Source organism: Chrysochloris asiatica, unplaced genomic scaffold, assembly GCF_000296735.1.
Source record: "Chrysochloris asiatica unplaced genomic scaffold, ChrAsi1.0 scaffold00205, whole genome shotgun sequence".
Taxonomy (NCBI): Eukaryota; Metazoa; Chordata; class Mammalia; order Afrosoricida; family Chrysochloridae; genus Chrysochloris; species Chrysochloris asiatica.
In genome coordinates this window covers 2183468-2206696 of record NW_006408723.1, presented here as the reverse complement: position 1 = coordinate 2206696, position 23229 = coordinate 2183468, and the positions used below count along the sequence as shown (strand labels likewise).

At 42.4% G+C, this 23229-nt stretch overlaps 1 protein-coding gene and 1 pseudogene across 1 annotated transcript in view; both read right to left on the bottom strand.

The window, feature by feature from the left end:
* Positions 1-1215: 1215 nt before the first annotated feature.
* Positions 1216-23229, bottom strand: part of SECISBP2 (SECIS binding protein 2) — a 76514-nt gene continuing 54500 nt past the window's right edge. The window contains exons 10-17 of the mRNA XM_006872590.1: positions 22595-22727; positions 18901-19067; positions 18162-18288; positions 15551-15701; positions 14410-14630; positions 2259-2413; positions 1683-1875; positions 1216-1319 (exon numbers count right to left, since the gene is read on the bottom strand). Of these exons, the coding sequence (XP_006872652.1) occupies positions 1216-1319; positions 1683-1875; positions 2259-2413; positions 14410-14630; positions 15551-15701; positions 18162-18288; positions 18901-19067; positions 22595-22727 (1251 nt within the window). The remainder of the gene's footprint in view (positions 1320-1682; positions 1876-2258; positions 2414-14409; positions 14631-15550; positions 15702-18161; positions 18289-18900; positions 19068-22594; positions 22728-23229) is intronic.
* On the bottom strand, positions 7781-8244 carry LOC102841661 (annotated as a pseudogene).

Sequence of the window (23229 nt, the reverse complement as noted above, 5' to 3'; positions counted from 1 at the left end):
GCAGATTCATTTCCATTTTATTTGCTCATGATAGGTCACTTCTCAGAGGCAGTAAAAAGTATGGCATGATTGATTTCAATTAAAAGTATTTTCAAAGCAAAAATATCATCCTGCTTGCTGGACAAGCAAAATGGCATCTAATTCTTTCCCGGCTATTCACATTGGTAGAAAATAAAAATACAACAGTAAGTCCACAGCAGGTCTTTAAGGAGTGATGCTAACAGTTCTGCTTCAAGACACAGGAGGCATGGAAACAGCCTCCTTGGTTTCCTGACATGCAGTGATTAAATGATCCAAAATGGACAGATGAGAAATTTAGGACCAACCAATAAAATGCACCATCAAGAAGCCTAAGGCAACCAGTCTTAAGCGAAATTAATCACTATTTATTCAAAATAAATTAGCCATCTTACTTGTAGGGAAAATGTGAACATCAATTTCTTCCTTCTTGCCTCAAAGATAGAAACCACATTCAGATATATTCATTTAAAAAAAAAAAAAAAGAGTTTTAGATTATCAAAACTGAAATTAGGAATATTGATATGCACTGTTTCTTTGAAAAATAAAAGACTAAACACAATACACATGTGGAAAAGTCACAGATTAGAAAACATTTACTCCTTCGGAGGCTCATTTTGGCAAATTATGTGTCCCTAAATTTGAAAACATAAATCCCCTGAGAAACGAACACTTCACCATACTCCTCTACTTTCGTGTTAGCATCACTAAGAGCTGCCTTTACAAAGGCTTCCTGCAAAGCAGTAATAGTGTACTGGGAGGCTGAAAGAAAATGAAGATACAAATGGCACTTCCTACCTCCTGTCAGTCAGTCATCCCGATCTGCCTGTCACTCAGCAAACACAATACCTGGTTCTAGCAAACAACTAACTTACTTGGTTTAATTACTCTGCAATAGAGAAGAGTTTCTTTAGCAGCCAAAGTACTCTTAGGTGTTTTCCAGTATTTTCCAAATCCACAGCATGCTCAGAAAAGCCAAAACAGTATTACAAGGCTTTCAGAAGAGGTATCAGACAAGATATCTGTGAAGCCTTGGATGGGATTCACAGCATGGTGCCCACGGAGTCGAATGTCTCCAAACATGGCCTTTCACTCCAGCTAGTTTCCATTTTGAATGGACCGAATTGAAACGAACAGGACATAGTCTTTTCCAACCGACCCCCTTTACCCAATATACGACACACACAAAATAGCTTTTTATAATTTCAAGTTCATCATTTGAGAGGTTGAAGCCCCTAAACTTTCTTCCAGTTGCCAGGCGCATCGATTATATACTTCCAGATGTTTTCTCCAGATTTCAACTAGAAAAAAGAAAGTCGTGTAACTAATAAAAAGCAACAGGAAGTAGTAAAAATGCTATGAGGACACTAGCCCCATGCGCATGAGCTCATGAAATGCTCAGAGGGAAATACTCAGCCACACAGCACTTTGTTGTCCACCTACTAAGCCAGAACCCCCTCCCCCTTTAAGGCCACCAGAAAGCACACCTCAGGAAACACCGACTGAAAAACTAATGAACATCCTGAGCACCCGTCTTAAGCATCCCTCCCTCTGTGGAGGTGACAATGGCACAAAGTCTTGGGTAGGAAGTGTCAGTCACTGACAAGGCCTACGACTCACAAAGTCTGAGGAGGTGACTGCACACCAACACCCTAAGCACTCACTGTAATATGGCTCTTCTTTCTCAGTGGGCGCTGGGCATGCATCCTCTACAGAGCCGCCTGGGTCCTGGGTAGACAGGCTGAGTGGGGTACAAGCCTTGGACTCCTCAGCCAGCTCTTGACGCACACTTTCTAGCATGGTCTTGTACTGCTGCCGGGCCGCCATCGTCAGCTCAACCATCTTGTGGAACTGGTCCTTGGGTAGAAGACAGAACATTTGTGATCCCCATGGGGACATCATATCCCAAAATTCAGTAACAGGGCTCTTGGAAGAACAAGGTCATGCTGGGCACATCACTGCCTCAGATGTCTGTAGGGCCAGGACTGAAGTGAGGCTAGGGTAGCAACTCCAGTCAGAGGCAAGCTGGTTGCCCTCTGGGCCTGCACTCAGCCTTGGGCCAGCAATACGCAAAAGGACTGCTCATGAGACACAGGCTGCCATTTTGTAAGGAAGCGTTACTTTGTGGATACATCCTCAGTGCCAAACCAGTGAAGGTTCTAGGCACTGTTCTGTTGGGTAAGCACAGGTGATTTGTGCTGTCCTCCAGCTTTTCCCGAGCAGTCCCTGCCCTATCTCACCTGGGCTCCATCATAGCTGAATATCCCCACCACACTGACAGGAACGGCTTTGTTCAGACTGCGTCCCAGAGCTTTGCGGTTGAGAGCAAACACAAACGGGATGTTCTGCTCACAGGCATAATCAATAATGGTGTGCAAAGTGTCATCCAGCCCACCTGGGTCAAAGGAAACAGGAAAACGATAAAGGAGACAATGACATGAGGTATGTTGTCAGGCTGGCTGCAGGCAGCTGTACCGTCCACTCTTTTTTTAATTCTGAATTCAGTGGCCCAGTGCCAGATTTCACCAGAGAAAAAGCCAAGTCACTGCATGCTTTTTCTCTGGTGAAATCTGGGTGAAGAAAATCAGTACCTCAAACAGACAAAGTGATAACATGTAGCACCCTCGTACTTACATGATAGTAATGCTTTGGGGGAAAACTAAAATGTTAGCTAGTATTTACTAATTACTATGGGCAGAACACTGGTGGCCCAGAGGTTAAGTGCTTGCCTCCTAATCAGAAGGTCAGCATTGTGAATCCACAATGGAAGAAATACAGCAGTTAGCGTCCATAAAGATTAATGCCCTTGGAATCCCTTTGGGGCAGTTCTACTCTGTGCTATACGGTTGCTATGGGTCAGAATTGAGTTGACAGCAATGGGTTTGGTTTTGAGTTTGTGTACTATGTGCCAGGCACTAACTGATGTGTTTTGCATGTACTAACTCCTAGAGCTCTCACAAAAGCCCTTCAAGGCTGATGCTGGGATGCCCACTGAGCGATGAGCAACCAGAGGCACAGAGAGGTAGCATCACTTGTTCCAAAAGGTTCTTTTAGAATGTGCTAGGCAAGGCTCAGGCTGCCATGTGCACCAGGCCAGTGAGTTTAAGAAAGGAAGGCAGGATTCTATGTATAAGGAGAGACTTGTCAGCCCAGAAAATGCACACATCACCTAGGAATTATTACTAACAGCAGAGGACTTAGAGAATTTGTGCACAATGAATTTACACATACAAATGACAGCCCAGTAAAACATATAAGGGAAGCAATGACTTCATTTTCACAGCACTGGAGAGAAATTTTACATGATCTGTTGAAAAACTTATATACAATATTAAAGAATACAACAGAAAATGTGAACATGTAAAAAGGCTCTTGGATAAGGTGACCAAAAATGACACAAATGTCGACTCTATGCTAACCTAACAATTTGAAAATGCTGTGACTTACTACAAATAGGATTTTTATATTTTGGTAAATAAAATAAGAGCAGCAGGGCATTCTGAGAAGGGACACTGAGGTTAGGCCAGCATCATTTGGTATCAACATCTACTACTGCGCTGCTGGGAATGACTCAATATGGCCCTTCTAGCTTTCTAACTCCCACCAAATGACTGGGTTGTTTATTGTTCTTAGGTTGTTTGTTGTAATTATGCTCAGACTGATAGTCACTCTATGAACATCAGAGCAAAACACTGCAAATTCTGCACCATCCTAGTAAAGCCCATTACTGCGGACACTGTGCCAATCCATCTTGTCCGGGGACTTCCTCTTCTTCCCTGATACTCTACTTTACCAAGCATGATGTCCTTCTCCAGGGACTGGTCCTTACTAATATGTCGTCGCTATCCTGGCTTCCACTTTGGTTATACTTCTTCCAACACAGATTAGTTTGTTCCTTGAATACTCTTCTCTAACACCATTAACTCAAATGCACCAATGCTTCTACGGTCTACCTTATTCCTTGTTCAACTTTCACATGGATATGAGACTACTGAAAATACCATGGCTTGAGGGTCTGATGATTTTTAGTTCTCAAACTGTTATCTTTGCTCTCTGACAAATTAAAGAGGTCTTGTGCAGCAAATTTACTTACTGCAATACATCCTTTGATTTCCTGACTGCTGCTTCCATGAATACTGATTGTGGATCCAAGCAAAATGAAGTCTTTGCACATCCAACAAGGGATCAATTTCTAAAATATATAGGAAACTACAACACTTCTACAAGAAAAAATAAATAACCCAATTAAAAAATGGGCACAGGACATGAACAGACACTTCACCAAAGAGGAGATTTGGGCAGCCAACAAACATATGAAGAAACGCTCACGATCACTAGCCATTAGAGAGATGCAAATCAAAACAACAATGAGATATCATCTCACACCAGCAATAATAGCAACGATCAAAAAAGTAAAGGATAATAAATGCTGGCAAGGATGCAGAGAGACTGGGACTCCTACAATGCAGGTAGGATTGCAAAATAGTCCAACCTCTCTGGAAAACAGTATGGTGCTTCCTCAGAACACTGGAAATAGAAATACCTTAAGATCCAGCAATTCCTCTACTTGGTATTTATTCACAAGAAATACGAGCCGTAACACGAGTAGATATATGCACACCAATGTTCATAGCAGCATTACTTACTTACAATAGCAAAAAGATGGAGACAGCCTAAGTGCCCATCAATGGAAGAATGGATAAATAAACTGTGGTATATACCCACAATGGAATATTATGCTACTTTGAAGAATAACAAGGAAGCTGCAAGCCACCGCATAACATGGATGAATCTTGAGGACATTATGCTGAGTGAAATTAGTCAGTCACAAGAGGAGACGTACTGCACAAGGCCATTACTGTAAAGCTAAAGAAAAAGTACCCACATTAAAAGGGTGTAAAAAAATTATCTGTTGGTTACCAGGGTGCAGGAGGTGGGGCGAGGGAAGGAAGGGGAAGGTGGAGCCCAAGGTAGGGAATAGACACAAGACACTTTGGGTGCTACAGGGGGTGGGGAGGAGGACCATACACTAGAATGAGGAGGGGAATGGAAGAACAAGCCAGATGGGAGAATAGTTAGGCAGGTTTGCATGGCCTAAGTGGGACAGAGGTAAATAGTGATGTATGCGCAACCTTGGAACAACAGGGCTCTGGGATACAGGGACTGAGGCATGGTTTGAATGGACAAAAGAGGGGAAATAATGTTAGGATGCTTGGTTGTGTTTTGAATCTTGCTTTCCCTTGCCTACTACTGTAAAATAGACACTTTAGGAGGAGAGAAAGGAATAGCTAGAAACATCACCATAGAAAGCTTGTAAGTCCGTCTGTAGCCTATATATGATTGGGGCTAGAACTTGCCCAGGGAAGGAGGCTTCCTGTGGAGCCTTTGCATTGCATAAGACCATAGGTGGAATCCGAATCCCCATCCAGAATTTTGAGATGGGAAATTTCCACTTGAAAGGATAAGCAGACCAGCCTGGAGCTGCTAAAAGAACAGAAGATACTTCTTGAAAGAAAGACCAGCAGGAAAAATAAAAAACAATAGTGGTAATCCAACTGATTACTATAAGAACAAGTTGTTCGCCAGGGAGCCATCAGGGCAAGTGGTCAGGTCCTTTCAGGGCAAACCTCCTTCCAAAACTAAGACTCAAGGGTAATACACAAGCAGGCATATATGGTCTGCCTGGTGACCACGTTGGTCTACTGATAAGGGAAAGTGGGGGGGAAACAGCAATGAAGTTGTGGGCTAAGTCCGACCATGTTCAACAGACTCCTGTCCACTTGGATCGAGACCTGGTTGGCCAGCAGTATGGTGAGACCTGGGTACTACTGGACCCAGGGACATGGCCACAGAGGACTAGAGCGGAGAGTGAAGCGTCCAGCTGATATGAAGTTAGGGGAGATGCACAAGAACACTCATACTTGCAGATAACATCCATTTGACCTGGCTTCAATGGCTGGATGATCAGAACTCAACTAGAGGAAGAAAGAAGAGTGGAAAAAAGAGTAATCCACTAAAATTTTAATGAACTTGACCTATACTTATGAATGTAGTAGCTCGAAAGAGGGAACAAATCTTTACAGTGAAGGCCATTCCCACCCCCTCGGTAGGCAGGGTTGACAGAAATGGGCAAATTAAGACACTGGCTATCCAAAATGGGGGGACTATAAAAGCATGAAATGACTGGCTTACAAGCTTTCAAGAGGGAGCCTAGTTTCAGAAGGTACGGGGGAAGGGAGAACTCCACTGAGAGGTTTCCAACCTGTCTGGAGGTTTGGTGAAAGGAGATGGGGATAAGACTCTTGTGGTTCAATAGTGACTAATTGCTATCAGGACTGAGTGTGTATGTTGCAAATGTAAAGGTAGACATTTTGTAACAAAAGGAGGGGAGTGGTTGATCTTGCAGTTCAGGAGTGGAGGACCCTGGGACCATCAAGGGAGAAGAGCAGAGTGCAGGACCCTATCCAAAGAAGCAGTGACACCTGTGATGGAGGCAGAGACGATGATGTGGAAAGATGGAGCGGCTGGGGACCTTGGACTCAGGGAGGGAGAGGGGCTGTGTGCTGACGCCCAGGGGGTGGGCTTGCGGGGTATGCTCTTTGGCTGTTTAAATGGTTGTATATTCCTGAGTGCTTCGGTGCACATCCAAATAAAAAACAACAACAACAGAAAAAACAAACAAACAAGGAATGGAAGCAAATGGTGTTGAATGATGATGCATGTAATCACTGCAATGAAACAAAATACAATAGGATGAATGTAAAGCTGATTTTCTTCCATGCAAACTATCACCCAATTCACAATAAAAACTTAAAAAAAAAAAAGAAGTCTTTGTCAACTTCAACCTTTTCTGCATTTCTCATGATGCTATTTATTGATCCAATTGTGAGGATGTTTGCTTTGTTTTTTTACATTAAGATGCAATCCATATTGAAGACTGTGGTCTCTGATCTTCATCAGTCAGTATTTTAAGTCTCCTTTACTTTCTTTCATGTATCATTTTATTTTTTAATTTTTTGTTTTCATAGAATACATTTTCACATTAGAGACGCCCAAAGTAAGAAAACAGCAGTTTGTTACTTTTCAGTTTTATAATTATAGGCAGATTATTTAAGGACATTTGAAGGATATGTCTCAGTTTGCAATCTATATTTTAATGCATCTACAAGGAATGGAACATCTCTGTAATTAAACATTCTCCAAGCTTTACCTCCTAAAATTCGTAAATTAGTGAGACATTTCCTCATTTTAAAGTTTCACTAGAACATGTAACTAACCATCAACAGAAGAGCATAAAAAAACAGAGGAGGATGTTTCCAAAATCTTAAAGACAGTTATAATTTTCTGCAAAATCTTTACTTTTGAGTTAACAGACATTCCCATTATCCATCATTCCTAGAACAAATATCGAAGCAGTATGATCGTAAAATGCTGATATTAACAAATTGAATTCCCATTAAGAGATTGACAAATTAAAAGGTACACGCTCATACAATGTTTTGTCCCACTGTGAGTCTTCTAAAAAGCTAGGAGACAATCCCATTATCTCACCAGAATATGAAAGGCAGTCTCACTATTCTGTGAATATTAATTCCTCTCAAACCTTTTTCTCCAAGATTAAATTATGAAAAGAACCAAGTGATTAGACGAGGGTTGTCTCACCAATGGACATCTGTTATTTCCTCCTTACTGATAGTTGAACGGGGTGACAGAGCAGAGGCAGAGAGGTGGACAATCATTTTTTAAGGGACTAAGTCAAAAGTCAGAGCTTCCACAGCATGGCCACAGCTTTGCAGATGCCTACATTGTGATAGTTGAAATAGCACAGACCAGCAAAGGTTAGAGCCGAGAGTGCAAGGAGGTCAGCCTTGGCAGCTTTCTGGGGTGCAGCCTCATGGACATAGTAACAACCTGTCCCATGCCCCAGTGACCATGGAGAAGAACTGCAGCTAGAGAGTAGTCCATCGCAGAGCAAGGATTCAAATAAGCAGCTGGAAGCAGGCCCAGGAGCAAAACACTGACAACCCTCTCACCAGTCCAGTGGAGAGATGCAGCCTCGGAACCAGAACAGTGGCTGGGGGACAGATGAATGTGCCGCACTCCTGGAGTAGACCGGTCCTGGAGAAATGCTGAGGCAAGAGCAGGTCTGATCACTGGAGTTCGGAGGAACAGAGCTCGGGCTCCTTGAGCACCACAGACAACACCCAGCCTCCAGACCACAGCCATGTCTCAGTCTCCTTTACTTTCAGCATGCAAAATTGCATCCTCTGCATATAACAGGTTGTTGATGAGTCATCCTCCAATCCTTCTTCATTTAATCCAGTTTCTTGGATTATTTGCTCATCATACAAACTGAATACTTACGGTGAAAGAACACTACCTTGGTACACACCTTTCCTGATTTTAAACCCTTCAGTATCCCCTTGTTCAGCTCAAATGACTGCTTCTTGATCTATGCTCAGGTTCCACACAAGTACAATTTAGTATTCTGGAATGCCCATTCTTCACAATGTTATCCACGGCTTGTCATGATCCATACAGTAGAAAGCCTTTGTACAGTCAACAAAGCAAAAATAAAACCTATGTCTTGTATTCTCTGCTTGCAACCCAAATCCATCTGATGTCAGTAACGATATCCCTCATTCAACATCCTCTTGTGAATCTGGCTTGAATTTCGGGCAGTTCCATGTTAATGTACTACTGCAGCCATTAAATTTACTATTGTAGCCCTTATTTAAATTCAGCAAAAGTTTACTTTCATGTGACACTGAGGAAATTGTTTTATGATTTCTGCATTCTGTTGGGTCACCACTCTTTGGAAAGGGCAAAAATATGGATCTCTTCCAACCAATTGGCCAGGTAGCATTCTTCTAAATTTCTCCACATAGATGAGTGAGTGCCCCACTGGGCTGCATCAGTTTGTTGAAACATTTCAATTTGCATTCTGTCAAATTCTTGGATTTCAATTCGTTTTTCACCAATGCCTTCAGCGTGGCTTGGACTTCTTCCTTCAGTACCATCAGTTCTTGATCACAAGATACCTCTGGAAATGGATGAATCATTTCTTTCTGGTACAGTGACTGTATATTTCATCTTCTATTGATGCTTTCTGCATCATTCAGTATTCTGCCCATACAATCCTTCTACCAATATTGCAAGTCAAGATTTTATTTATTTTTTTTTTTCAGTTCTTTTAAACTTGAGAAATGCTGAGCATGGTTTTCTAACTCCAAGTCTTTGCACATTTCATTATAATGACTCTGTCTTCCTGAGCCTGCTTCTTCATGTCTTCCATTCGCTTTAGCATCTCTACACTGGAGAACCAAGTTTGAGAGTCTCTTCTGACATCCATTTTGGTATTTTCTTTTTTTCTTGTCTTCTTAATGACCTTTTGTTTTCTTCCTGTATGATGTTCTTAATGTCATCCTATAACTCTTCTGGTCTTTGGTCATTAGTTAATGTCTAATGCATTAAATCTATTCTTGAGATGGTCTCTAAATTCAGGTGAGGACATGTTTAAGTTTAGGACTCCTGGTATGGCACTGTAGGATCAGCACTGGCTGCAAACCACAAAGTCGGCAGTTCAAACCCACCAGCTGCTCCTTCAAAACCCTATACAGGGTCACTATGAGTCAGAGTACACTCAGTGGAACTTGACAGCATGTTCACGGTCATACTTTGGCTCTCATGGACTTGTTTTAATTTTCTTCAGCTTCACCCTGAACTTGCATATGAGCAAGTGATGGTCTGTTCCAGTAGGCCCCTGGCCTTATTTTGGATGATGATATTGAACTTTTTCACCATCTCTTTTTTTGATTACTCTGTATTCCATCTTACGAGGTCCATGTGTACAGTCTCCTTTTGTGCTATTTAAAAACAGTATTTGTAATGATTAAGTCATTGGTCTTGCAAAATTCTATCCTGCAGTCTCCAGCATTATTTCTATCACCAACGCCGCATTTTCCAACTACTGATCCTTCTTCCTTGTTCCTAACCTTTTCATTCCAATAACAAGTAATTATCAGTACATCTTGATCACATGTTTGATCGATTTTAGAATGAAGAAGTTGGTAGAATCCTTCAATTTCACCATCACTGGTTTTAGTGGTTGGTGCATACATTTGAATAATAGTGGAATTATTAAGTGTCTTTTTTAAGTGTATGGATATTATCCTAACACAGACAGCACTGCACTTCAAGGTAGATCTTGAAATGTTCTTTCTGACAACGAACATTGTCACTACTCTTGAATTTGCTGTTTCCTGAATAGTAAACCACATGATTTCAGCTCATTAATGTCTAGAATAGATAATCTGTCTGCATTCCATATAATTTTTGACAACTTTCAATTTTCCAAGATTCATTCTTTATACATTCCATGTTCAGATTATTAGTGGATGTTTGCAGCTGTTTCTCATTTTGAGTTGTGCTCTGTCAGCAAACGAAGGAATCAAAAGCTTTACTCCATTCTCTTCAGCATGGTCAACTTTACTTTGAGGAGGCAGCTCTTCCCCAGACATACTTTTGAGTGTTTTCCAACCTGAGGGGCTCATCTTCCGGCACTATATCTGACAATGTTCCACTGCTATTCATAGGGTTTTCATTGACTAAACATTCAGTAGTAATCCGTCTCTCCTTTTTCCTTGTTTGTCTTAATCTGGAAGCTCAGCTGAAAACTATCCACGATGGACGATCCTGCTGGTATTTAAAATACTAGTGGCATAGCTTCTAGCATCACAGTAACATGCAAGCCACCACAATACAACAAACTGACATATGAGTGGTAGAAAATGACTGGGTAGGATTACACAAATGTGAGGTGCTTATGATTCACTAAGGGGATGGGATGTTGTTGTAGTTAAGTGCTGTTGAGTCAGTTCCAACTCATAGAGATCCTGTAGTGTTTCAAAGGAGTGGCTGGTGAATTTGAACCACCCAGTCCATTATCCCACAGTGCCATACCAGGTCTCCTAGGGGATTAGGTAACTTGAGAGTAATGTAAATAAGGTACATTGTACCTTGTGTGAGGGAACCATACCAAATAAGCTCTATGGAACCCTAACAGAGGGACTGGTCAGTTTTGTCATCTTGGTAGGTTTAAAATGAGCCATTCCAGAGGCAGGAACAAAAGACCTCACTACCATCAAGAAAGAAGAGAGCCTGGGGTGGAACATGTCCTTTGGACTTGGGATCCCTGCACTCAACTTCCTCAATCCAGGAGACAGAGAGCTGTGACCTCAGAGATAGCCAGAGATGGCAATTAGTGGCAGAGAAGCAGCAGAACCATGAAACTGACAGAAGACAGAGCTGTGGAGTCCCCAGATCAGACTGAGAAAGCTGAATGCCTTCGGGCAGGAGGCTTGCTGGAGGAGGAGTAGCTTACTTCCAGGCACTTGTCTGGGTTGTTGAGAACATAACTGGCAAAACTAAAAGAGCTTTGTAACACTGCCTGACCTATCAGAGTGGAGGTCAGGTCACAGGGCTCAGGGCAGGAGAGAGGTGCGCCTGTAGGCAAGGTTGAAAAGAGACTGTCTTGATTGAAGAACTGTACCTGTGCATTCCTATTCCTGAATTGTAACCAGCTGTTGTTGGTATGTTGTTATGTGCCATCAAGTCAGTTCCGACCCATGGCGACCCTCTAGAGGGTTTCCAAGGAGCAACTGGTGAGCTTGAACCACCAACCTTGCAGTTGAAACTGACTTTGCAGTCTAGCGCATTAAACCACAGCACCACACCAGGACTCCAGCTACTACCCTGATAATAAATACCATAACTGTGAGCACTGTCTACGAGTTCTGTGAGGCTACTGAAATGAATTACTGAGTCCAGCAGAGTTGTAAAGGGTGTTGTGGGAGGGATGGCTGATGTCAGAATTGGTAAAAGAGGTGGAAGGTGGAGGCATGCCTGATTTCAGTTCTCCTTCCCCCTTGTGAAGTTACAGGTCACACGCTGACCTAATGCCATTTTTGCAGCTATAAATAAGCTTCTACCATTTAAGTAACAAAACACAACCTATTTATGTGGAATGCGAGCCTGTGATACACAGGCTACAGGCTGGGGGTTATTCTATATATAATGTTGGAGGCTGAGTAGTTTCTTCACACATTGCATTTTAGGTAAAAATAGACTCTCAAAACATGAAAAAAGTGCCATATATAGTAAGTCACTTAGCTACTAACCAGAAGGTTGGAGGTTCAAGTCCACACAAAGGTGCCTTGGAAAAAATGGCTACTGAAAACCCTATGGAGAGTAGTTCTACTCTGACACAAAAGGGGGTCATCACCATGAGTCAGAACTGGTTAGGTTCTTTTTAAACATGAAAGAACAAGGAAAGCACCAGGTATTAGAAAATCTTTGGAGTGTAGAAGGGCTTAGGAATGACACAGAACATAGAGATCATAAAAAAAGAATACAAAATACTGACTGACACAGCATGTAAATCCTCTGCCTGACCCTCTTCACTGAACTCAACCTCCTAAAAAAGAACAATGACAACCACAGAAATATCTGCAACTCTTAAAGGACTAACTGCCTTCTTTAAAAAAATGTACAATTAATATAAAAAAGAACCATACTCAAAAGACAAAAGGCATCACCAGTTCATAGAAAACACCAAGATCTAAAACAAGTGAAAAGATGCTCAGTCTCCATGGTACAAAATGCTAACAAAACATGTTGTCAAGTGCCGTCGAGTTGATTCCGACCCATAGTGACACTATAGGGTTTCTAAGGAGCAGCTGGTGAGCTTGAACTGCTGACCTTGCAGTTAAAATGGCTTTGCAGTCTGGTGCATTAATCCACAGCACTACACCAGGACACATCAGTTAAATTGTCAGAAAGAGACTGCATTAGTGAAGTAAAGCAGTTACTCTATAAAATGAAAATTTCAAAGAACAATTTTTTAAAAAGCTCTTAAAAATTAAAAATAATTGTAGAAATAAAAAAATTCTAATATAAAGTTAAAAAATGATACAAGTAGCATGTGTGTGGCCTTTTTTCTCCAATGATTTGGGACTGTTTTTGTAGCTGTGATATAGGCACCTTGTGCTCAGTCCTTGTCACTGGGCCAAGTGAGGACTGTACCAACCACATAGCTACATAAGCAGGGCACTGAAGTCCTCAACCTATTGCTTTCTGATCAACTGTGACATGCAGCTGCTATTCCTGGACCAACTCCTAGTGGCCTCAGAAAACCTCATTCCTCAGATGTGAAGGCACCTGGCAGTGATCATCTCCAAGGCTTAGCACTAAGATTTGGCTAAATATGCAATATTTGCAGAATTTACTTCTACACTGCAGAAGATAGGAATGTAATCAGTACAAAGGTGTCCACCTTGCCTTTATTTCTGGATTTTAAAGAGGCTCATTCTTTATCACAGCCCAGATGAGAAGTGACATTCTGCTCTTAACTATCAATTCCTATATTACTTAACCTGAAGAGGGAATAAAATAGAGAAACACATCCTTCAAGGAGCCAAGTAACAGAGTTATAGGAGCTGTGACAGACAGGAGTTCACTATCTACTATCCTAATCCAGCAGGGCACATACAACAAAACAAAACAAACCTCAAATAGCAAAGCATTTAGAAAAACCTACACCTTTAATCCTGGTGTGGCACTGCAGGATCAGAATGGACTACTAACCACAGGTTGGTGGTTCAAACCCACCAACTGCTTCTCAGAAACTCTATATAGAGTCGTTGTGATTCGGAACCAACAAGACAGCATTTAACAACAACACACCTTTAATCAATGGACACATTAATCAGATTGAACAATTAAATTTAAAACTGACAGAAACTCCTCAAAGTATTGCTTGGCAGCCAGGGACAAAAACTCTGACTGTGTGACCAGTGAGCTTTTCCCAGCTCTAGGCTGGGCTCCAGTACCACAGTCAACCAGTAAGGCTCCTAGCATTCTGCTTGTAGAAGGTACCCATTCTGCTGCTAGAATCCACTATACAAGATCACAGAAGGCCTGCCTACCTGGTGAAGATTATAGGTATTTGGTGATTAAATGTTACCTTGAAACCAATGATTTGTTATTGTTAAGTGCCATCGAGTCGGTTCCGACCCATAGCGACCCTAAACAGGGTTTCCAAGGCTGTTAATCTTTACGGGAACAGAAAGCCTCATCTTTCTCCCGCAGAGCAGCTGGTAGTTTCGAACTGCTAACCTTGTGGTTCACAGCCCAATTCGTAACCACTACGCTACCAGAACTCCTTGAAAACAATGATTAGCCAATTAAAAAAAAACAAAATACACTGCCCAGTCTTCTGGCACAAGCCTTACCCACACCTGGGGATGTCATGGGACTGTGGCATAAGCCAAAAGCAAGGGCTGACTACTGCAGAGGGGCTCCCAGCCCACAGGACAGAGTAGTTGTTCTTACCTTTGGACTGTATCTTCTCACAGTTGGGAGAAATGATGACGCATTTCAACCTTTTCAGCTTTAGGTGTTTGAGAACTTCTCTCAGCCCCAACACAATCCGGCGTTTTGTCTTAGCCTTGACTGGATCTTTCTGATACATACGGTCTTGGAAACGTACCAGCTCTTTGAGAAGATCCATAACACAAGCATCAACTTCTTTACTAAGCATCTGGCTGCAGTAACTGAAAGAATCATCACACCATCAGCATTTCCATTGGCTGTACCATTCTAGCACTGTCCCCACCAAATCTGAGATGAGGTAAAGAGAGTATAAGTCCTTTTCAAGAAACTAAATTTTGATGAGTAACACTAATGAAAAATGTGGAATTCCTGACCAAATGTGGAATTCCTGATTTTATAAAGACTGAAGTATTTTCCCCAACTTCCAACTACAAGGGGCACACACATGTGTGCCTCAGCCCACCACCATGGTGCACCAAACCTCCCACTACAGAGAAGGGTCCCGCCCCCACCTCTGGCCACTCATCATCATGAACCCAAGTCCCTGGAAAAAAAGTATGAAGGGAAAAGGTAGAGCATGCTGACAGAGTTGAAAGTATCCTTATCCTAAGAAATGACACCAAAAGAAGCCCAGATGTCATCTTCAGCTCACGCACTCTCAAACATGAATTCTAACAGGACAGAAACTCCTGTAGAAGCAGATACAGATACAATAATTAGGCTACAGATACAACAATTAGGCTATTTCTGACCCTGTGTTTTAATGAGGTACTTGGCAATTTAAATCAGTAGGATGAAAAGAAAGAAGCCCTGGTAGAATAGCAGGTTATGCGTTGGGCAGCTAACTGCAAGGTCAGCAGTTCAAATCCACCAGCCGCCCCGTGGGAGAAAGAGGAGGCTATCTACTTCTGTAAAGATTTACAGTCTCGAAAACCCTACACAGGGTTGCGATGAATCAGAACTGAGTCCGGGGCATGCAGCAGCAGCAGCAGAATGAATAGACAGTGTGACCCAACTACACACCTTTAAGGGGTTGAGAATACTAAGAGTGGAAGAAACAACTGCCCAATCAAATCCAAACATACAACTCACACCTCAAGTAGTCACTAGGGTAGGGATACAAGAACCAAGGCTTACTCACTCCCTGAACCTCCGGCTGTGGATCTTTGGGAAGCTGCTGGAGTCAAGACCAAGATGGCAGGTTTCTGTGCCACTCTGTGGCTCAGCTGTAAGCAGCTCTTCTGATCTGCTCTCCTCTACAAGAGCGGAGGTGATTGGTTCTTCAATTTCCCCTGGAGATTTACAAAGCCAAGAAGTCATTGTACAGCTGCAGTGGAGCACAGTGCACCAACCAAGATGGACCTACTGCTATGTCATCCCCAAGAGGGCGGCCCAAGAGCCTCTAGGATGCACCCCAAACTGCACACACTCGTCATGATAATAACCATGGGTGGTGAGGGCTGTTTTTCACAGAGGGACATTAGTGGAAATGGACAAGCCAATCTTCTGGTCTGTCAATCTACCACTCTGTGTGCCACCACCTCACCAACACCCACATTTATTTTTCAATTTTGAAATTTAATCTAAAGGCGCTCATGTTGCTGTAGTTAAGTGTTGTCGAATCGGTTTTGACTCACAGCAACTCTGTACAGGGTTTACAAGGAGCAGCTGGTGGATTTGAACTGTTGACCTGTAAGTTAGCAGTCCTATGCTGATCCCATGGTGCCAAACCAGGACCCCAAACCTCAGAAAGTTTTCAAAGACAGGATTTTAGTTGTAAATTTTTTTGCACTTGAAACTATTCCTTAATCAAATAAATCTTAGATGAGAGTTGAACTCAAACATCTCAGAGATGAGACCCTCCCTCACCAGTTGTGTTCAAATATATCTGTGCTGGGTTAATAAGAACTTAGGTGCCCTCTTGATTACACCCAAAGATTAGCAACATATAAAGTCAGGAGTTACAAATGTACACCATACCCACCAAAAGGACAAACATGAAAAAGACAAAAACAACATGCCACAGGCTGGCAAACATGGAACCAATGCAGTCTCACAAAGTCCTGGTGGGAGAGTAATTGGTGAAAACCGTTTGGCAGTTTCTACTAATACCCAACAGGAACAAGTACTCATCTTCTCCAAAACCACACACGATAATGTCCACAGCAGCCCAACCTATAAGAACCCCAAAGTGGGACCTCCCTGAATGTCCATCAACAACCGGGTATACTCACACATCAGATTCAGTGATGAAAACAATGAACTGCACAACACGCACAAACCCCACCTATATCATGTCAGAGAAAGCAGATGATACAGAAGAGTACATACTATGTGACCCCACATAGTATGAAGTGTGAAGTGCAAGACACACCCAACATGCTACCATCACGGCTGTACTTTGCCAGGGAATGAGGGGGAGGTGGCAGAGACCTGTGGCCAGAGGGTCGCTAGGATGTTTCTGGGGTTCTATTTTATTTCAGGAGTCCTGGTGTGGTGCTGTAGAATAATGACTTGATCTCGAGGTCAGTTTGAACTACAAGGTTGGTGGTTCAAACCCATCAGCCGCTCCTCGAAAACCCTATATAGGGTCGCTATTAGTCGGAACCAACAACAACATGGCACTTACCAACAACATTCTATTTCTGTGTTCACTTTATGAAAAGTCCTCAAGCTGTATACTTCTGCATTTTTTGAATGTGTATTTCAATGAAGTTTACTTAAACATATATGCTGTTGTTAAATACTGTGGAGTCAGCTCTGACTCATAGTGACCCTAGAGATTAGGTTTCTGAGACTGCAAACCTTTGTGGGAGCAGGAAGCCTCATTTTTCTCCCTTCCAAGAAAATATATACACATGGGGTCCTGGTGTGGCATTATAGGACAAGTTCTGGACTGCTAACCACAAGGTCGGTTGTTCAAACTCACAGAGCTGCTTCTTGGGTCCTATGAGTCAGAACGAACTCAACGGCACATGACATTTATACATGCATATTATTTTTCAGGACGCCTGTCTCATATACTTTTGAGTAAGCACCTTTATAACTGTTGTTGTTAAGTGCCGACTAGTGGGTTCTGACTCATAGCAACCTTGTATAAGATTTCCCAGAAGTGACCTTGCAATCCAGTGCATTATCCTACAGTGCCACACCAGGACTCCAGCTTTAAGTTGTTGTTGTTAAGTGCCATTGAGTTGGTTCTGACCCATAGTGACTCTGTATAAGGTTTCTGAGGAGGAGCTCATGAGCTTGAACACTGACCTTGCATTTCACACCAACTTTGCAGTACAGCGCATTAACCCACAGTGCCACACCAGGACTCCAGCTTTACAGTAGTTGTTAAGTGCCATCGAGTCAGTTTCAACTCAAAACGACCCTGTATAGGGTGTCCGAGGAGCAGCTGGTGAGCTTGAACCACCGACCTTGCAGTTCAAATGGCTTTGTAGTCTGGCACATTAGCCCACAGTAATTCTCATGGCTATGTCACTGAGATCAGACTGGGTGGCCTTATCCCCTCTGTGCCACACAGTCTCCCATAACCAGAGGTGTCAGAGCCGTACTCTGCCACTCTCTTCTCAGAAAACTAGGAGTCTGCACACCTGTGAACAGCCCTGAAGTCCAATCCTGGCATGCTTTTCCACCATCAGAGTGGAAGGGGTGGGCAAAATCCCACATAGTGTGCTATACACACATCTTCCCTGTCATAGCAGCTCCCAACCTAGGGGTCCTTTAAGAAGGAAACCAAGAGGAACCAGTACCTGAGAGGCTAGGCTGCTGGAGTGGCTGCTCTTCACCACTGCTCTCTACATCTTGCGTGTCACTTGCTATATTTTCCTGAAGACGCTGCTGTTTTCTTTCCTGCCGTTCCTTTAAAATAATCTTTAAAAGACAAATGATTAATATCACCTAAATACTTGTACTGAAAAGAACACTCATCTGCAAAATAAACAGCCCCACTTCTGCTTAAAGCGTCACCATGGGCCCACTCTCAGAGCAGGGAAACCACCCACCCACCCCAACGCCAGGACAGGACCCAGTCTCTGAGGCCCTGACCAAGGGCTAATGACTCAAGCCCTCTGAGTGACACTGACCTTTGGCCTAAGACCCACCACAGACACTCCTGGTGACTGTGAGAATTAATTAAAGGAGAGACATGTGTCACAGGCCTAACAGAAGAGGTGTAAAAAGAGGCTCATAGTCAATGACTCTGAGCATGAGACAGGCCATCTGGAGGAGGACGACATGTCTTGTTTTCTATGCATGTCACTCTAGAGTCAAAACAAAACAAAACTTTCCCTCACAAACAGTTCTGGATTCACATGCTCCATCAAGCTAGGAGAGCAAACGATTCTTTTTTAGAGAATCATTAACATATCTTGATATAACAACATTCAAGTAGTGTAACCCTTGAAAGTCTACAAACCAAAGGACTGAGAGAAGTAAATGTGAATACATGACATTTAAAGCCTTCTAGTGTCTTGTTTCACACACCTTCTTCAGGGAGGTTGGCTTCTTGGCCTTGGGAACCTCTCTTTGCTTCCCTTTCTTCCTCATCGGGGCACTGGAGTCTAAGGGGTTGTGAGGGCTCTGCACCTGGCTCAAGTAGTGGCTCTTCATCCCCGACGTGGCTTCTTTGGAAAGGACTGGCACCGCACCCACTGAAACAGAGTGTGCATGATGCGTACTCACCTCCCAGCTACAGAGCTAGCGTTTCATAGTCACAGCATTGGAAGGATGCTCCCATGCCACCCCAACCTCCCCCTCTAACCCTATGCCCATCTTTATCAAATAATTTCAGACATGCTTTTAATAGGCAATGAGTTTAAATAGCTTTGGGTAGCTTTTGGATTTGATCCATTACGAAATTATCTAATAATCATGGAAATACTCTATCCATTTATTTTAATCAACAACATCTAACTAATACTGTTATGTATTTCATTTTTAGGCTAAAAATATGTCTCAATATTTATATTAAGGAGTGCTGGTGGCACTGTAGGATAAGTAATTGACAGCTAGTTATTGCAAAGTCAGCAGTTCAAATCCACCAGCCACTCTACGGGAGAAAGACAAGGTTTACTGCTCTAGTAAAGATTTACAGTCTCTGAAACCCTACACAGGGTGGCTATGAGTCTTAATTGACTCAATGGCACCTAACAACAACATGGAAACTCAGTATTAACTACAGCTGCTGTGCATCAGTGTCTCTCCATGACCATTTTCAGCTGAAGACTGCCTTTACAGAAACAGACTACTGATTTTTGTACACATCTCTTAGCTAGTTACTGAATGTTGTTGTCATTGTTAAGTGCCGTCAAGTTGATTCCGACCCATAGCGACCCTGTATAGGGTTTCCCAGGAGCAGCTGGTGAGCTTGAACCGTCGACCCTGCAGTTCAAACAGCTTTGCAGTCTGGCGAATTAACCCACAGCGCCACACTGAATATAAGGCCATTAAAAGATTTTAGTCTAATAGTATTTCTAGTTGATTCTGTACAGTTCTCGCATCATGTTCAATTGGTAGCAACCACTCTGCAGTTTTATGGATTACTACTGGATACTTCAATTCTGTATTCCTGTCCTGCTCTACTTCCCACTTTACTGTTTCAAAGAAATAGCTAACTAGTAGTTTCTAAACATACACAGGGAATGGTAAAACAAACCCCCACATGTCCATGTGGTCACTGTTCAACCATCAATATTTTCCCAAATGAATTTTATCCACCCTCCTTTAATTTTGCATTTTTTTTGTTAAGTTTTTATTGTGAATTGAGTGAAAGTTTACATGGGAGAACATCGGTTTTACACTCATCGTTTCATTAATTTTGCAATCTATTTTTAGAATTAGTATTTTATCAATCAGGTAAGCCCATTAAATCTTACTTGTCCAATTAACTGCTTAATTTGAAAGAACATCTTACTTGCACAAGTTATATAAACCTAAGCATAAAAATATTCCTATCGTCCCAAACTATTATACACTTCTTCTAGGCAGCACCTTTGGAAACTAACTTGTCTATATAACTGGCTCTACTTTTCCCATGAACTCTTCTTAAAAACAACCTTCCTACGGACGTAGCTCACATGTGCTAGCTGCCCTTGGTCCCCAATGTCACTGCCAAGGTCAGCACTTCACATGAGCGCCTGCAAATTTCTCCAGTTGAGGGCACTCCTGTCTGGCACCATCCTACCCTGCCCCCACCACCATGTGACTCACCACAGAGCTATAACCACGTGTTTGGTGAAAGTCACTGCCTGCACCACAGAGTTCTCTTCAAAGTAGCCACAGTCTGGACAAAGAGTTATAATACCTCAAACTTTCCAAACCTGATGAAAAACATGAATCTACAATGCCAAAAACCACAAGCAACTCCAAGTAGCATGAACACAGAGATCCACACTTGGGACACTATAGTCAAACTGTCAAAAGTCAAATGATGGATAGATTGATGAAGGGTCAGTAGTTTTTTTTTTAATCAAAGGGCAACACAGTCTTGGACACAACTTCTCACCTGTTGTGATAAAGCAAAGCCAGCCCTCAGAGTTTCTGTTAGTCTGTTGTGGCTCATGGTGACCCCATGTGTACCAAAGTAGTACTGTACTCCAAAGGGTTTTCAATAGCTACTTGTTTGGCAGATTACTAGGTGTTTCTTTCTACGTACCTTTGAGTGGACTCAGCTACCCATCTTTAAAAGTTAGTTGTTGCTTTTAAGTGCCAACAAATCAGTTCCGACTCAAAGTGGCCCTGTATAGGGTTTCTGAGGAGTGGCTTGTGGGTTTGAACTGCTGACCTTTTGGTTCGCATTGCAGTGCTTATCCTTTACCAGGACTGAGTACATTAATCATGTTCACCATGCAAGAACTCAAAGAGCAGCCATTACTGTTGTTAAATGCCATACAATCAGTTCTGACTCGTAGTGACCCAGTATAGGGTTTCCCAGGTTGTAAATCTTTGCGGGAACGAGACCTCATATTTTGCTCCTACAGAATGGCTGGTGGGCTCAAATGCCAACCTTGTGGTTCGCAATCCAGTACTTATCCTATAGAGAGCCATTGTGCTCCCCCAAAGCAGTCATTTTGTTGTTGTTTAGTGCCGTGGAGTCAGTTCTAACTCACAGCAACCCTGTATAAGTTTTTTGAGGAGCAGCTAGTGGGTTTGAAAGAATGACCTTGGGGTTCACAACCTTGTGGTTGAGTACTTATCCTACAGCTTCATGCCAGGACTCCAAAAGCAGCCGTTCTGTTGTTGCTGTAAGTGTCGTCGAGTCAGTATCAACTCATAGCGACCCTGTATAGGGTTTCCGAGGAACAGCTGGTAGGCTTGAACCACTGAACTTGCGGTTCACGCCAACCTCGCGGTTCAGAGCATTAGCCCACAGTGCCACACCAAGATTCCAAAAGCCATAGAGAATCCTTAAATAAAAACTTGGCATATTTCCTTTTTATTTACTACCAGGAAACTCAAAGACAAAATTCAACCTAAACAAGTATCCTAAGTAAAACCACCTTTACCAATTTTGCTGGGTACCTATTTTTACTTTTTACAAATGTACGTTTAAAATAAAGACAGAAACTGCCTCAAAGGAGGAAAATACTATAGTGGCAAATATGTGTTATTTCTTTCCATGATTTAGTGTCAGTTTTACCTGTCTTGGCTCTAAGAGAACGTGTCTTAGAGGAAAGAGGAAAACTGTCAGTATTAAACTGCACACCCTCAGTGGTTGTTAGCATGGACAGGGAGGTAATAACATTCTATGAAATGAAGCTCCCTCACCTGTGTCATAAATGTCACACTAGAAAATGAAGTTTATAGGTGCATATGGAGCTCTGGTAGCATAGTGGTTACGAATCGGGCTGTGAACTGCAAGGTCAGCAGTTTGAAACTACCAGCTGTTCCGCAGGAGAAAGATGAGGCTTTCTGCTCCCATAAAGATTTACAGCCTCGGAAGCCCTGTACAAGGTCGCTATGAGTTGGAACCGACTCCACGGCACGTAACAACAACTGTCATCATATAAAGTGTAAACTCCTCACCTTCTAAGAAGATCTACTTCTTATAAGCATACTTATATAACTTCTGACTATATGAAGAGAACCCATTAACAGGATCATCTGTGAAAACGATTTCCAGCCATTTTGTGAAAATGATTTCCAGTCGTTTATCTGAAAGAAAAGAAGACTCTCCTACCTGAGAAAACCAGGGGTTTGGAGGGCTGCTTTGCATTCTGGGAGTGCTGTTTTTTCTCCAGTGCTGTGAGCATTCTGCCCAAATCCAGCTGAACTGGAATTTCACTCTTCTTTCCACTGCTTTTAAATTTTTTCTAAAAAATTCAAATATCAAGTTTATGATACTGAATTTTACACACCATGCTTTTCATGACTCTCATATATAATTAAAGATCCAATTAAATGGTTTTGTTGTTAAGTGCTGTTGAGTCGGTTCCTACCCATAGCAACCCTATAAAGGGTTTCCAAGGAGTGACTGGTGAGCTTGAACTGTCGACCTTGTGGTTCAAACCAACTTTGCCGTCCAGAGCATTAACCCACAGCACCACACCAGGACTCCATTTTAGAGATCATAAAAATCTTAAAATTTAAAAATAATTGCTGAACAGTAAGCAAAAAACCCAACCCTATATTAACTGCCAATATTGTTGTTATCAGGTGCCATCGAGTCGAAACCGACTCAAAGCGACCCCATGCACAGCAGAACGAAACAATGTTCGATCCTGGGCCAACCTCACTACCGCTGCCACACTTGACGCCATCAATGATGCCACCTGGCTGACCCATCTCATTGGGGGTCTTCCTCTTTTTCTCTGA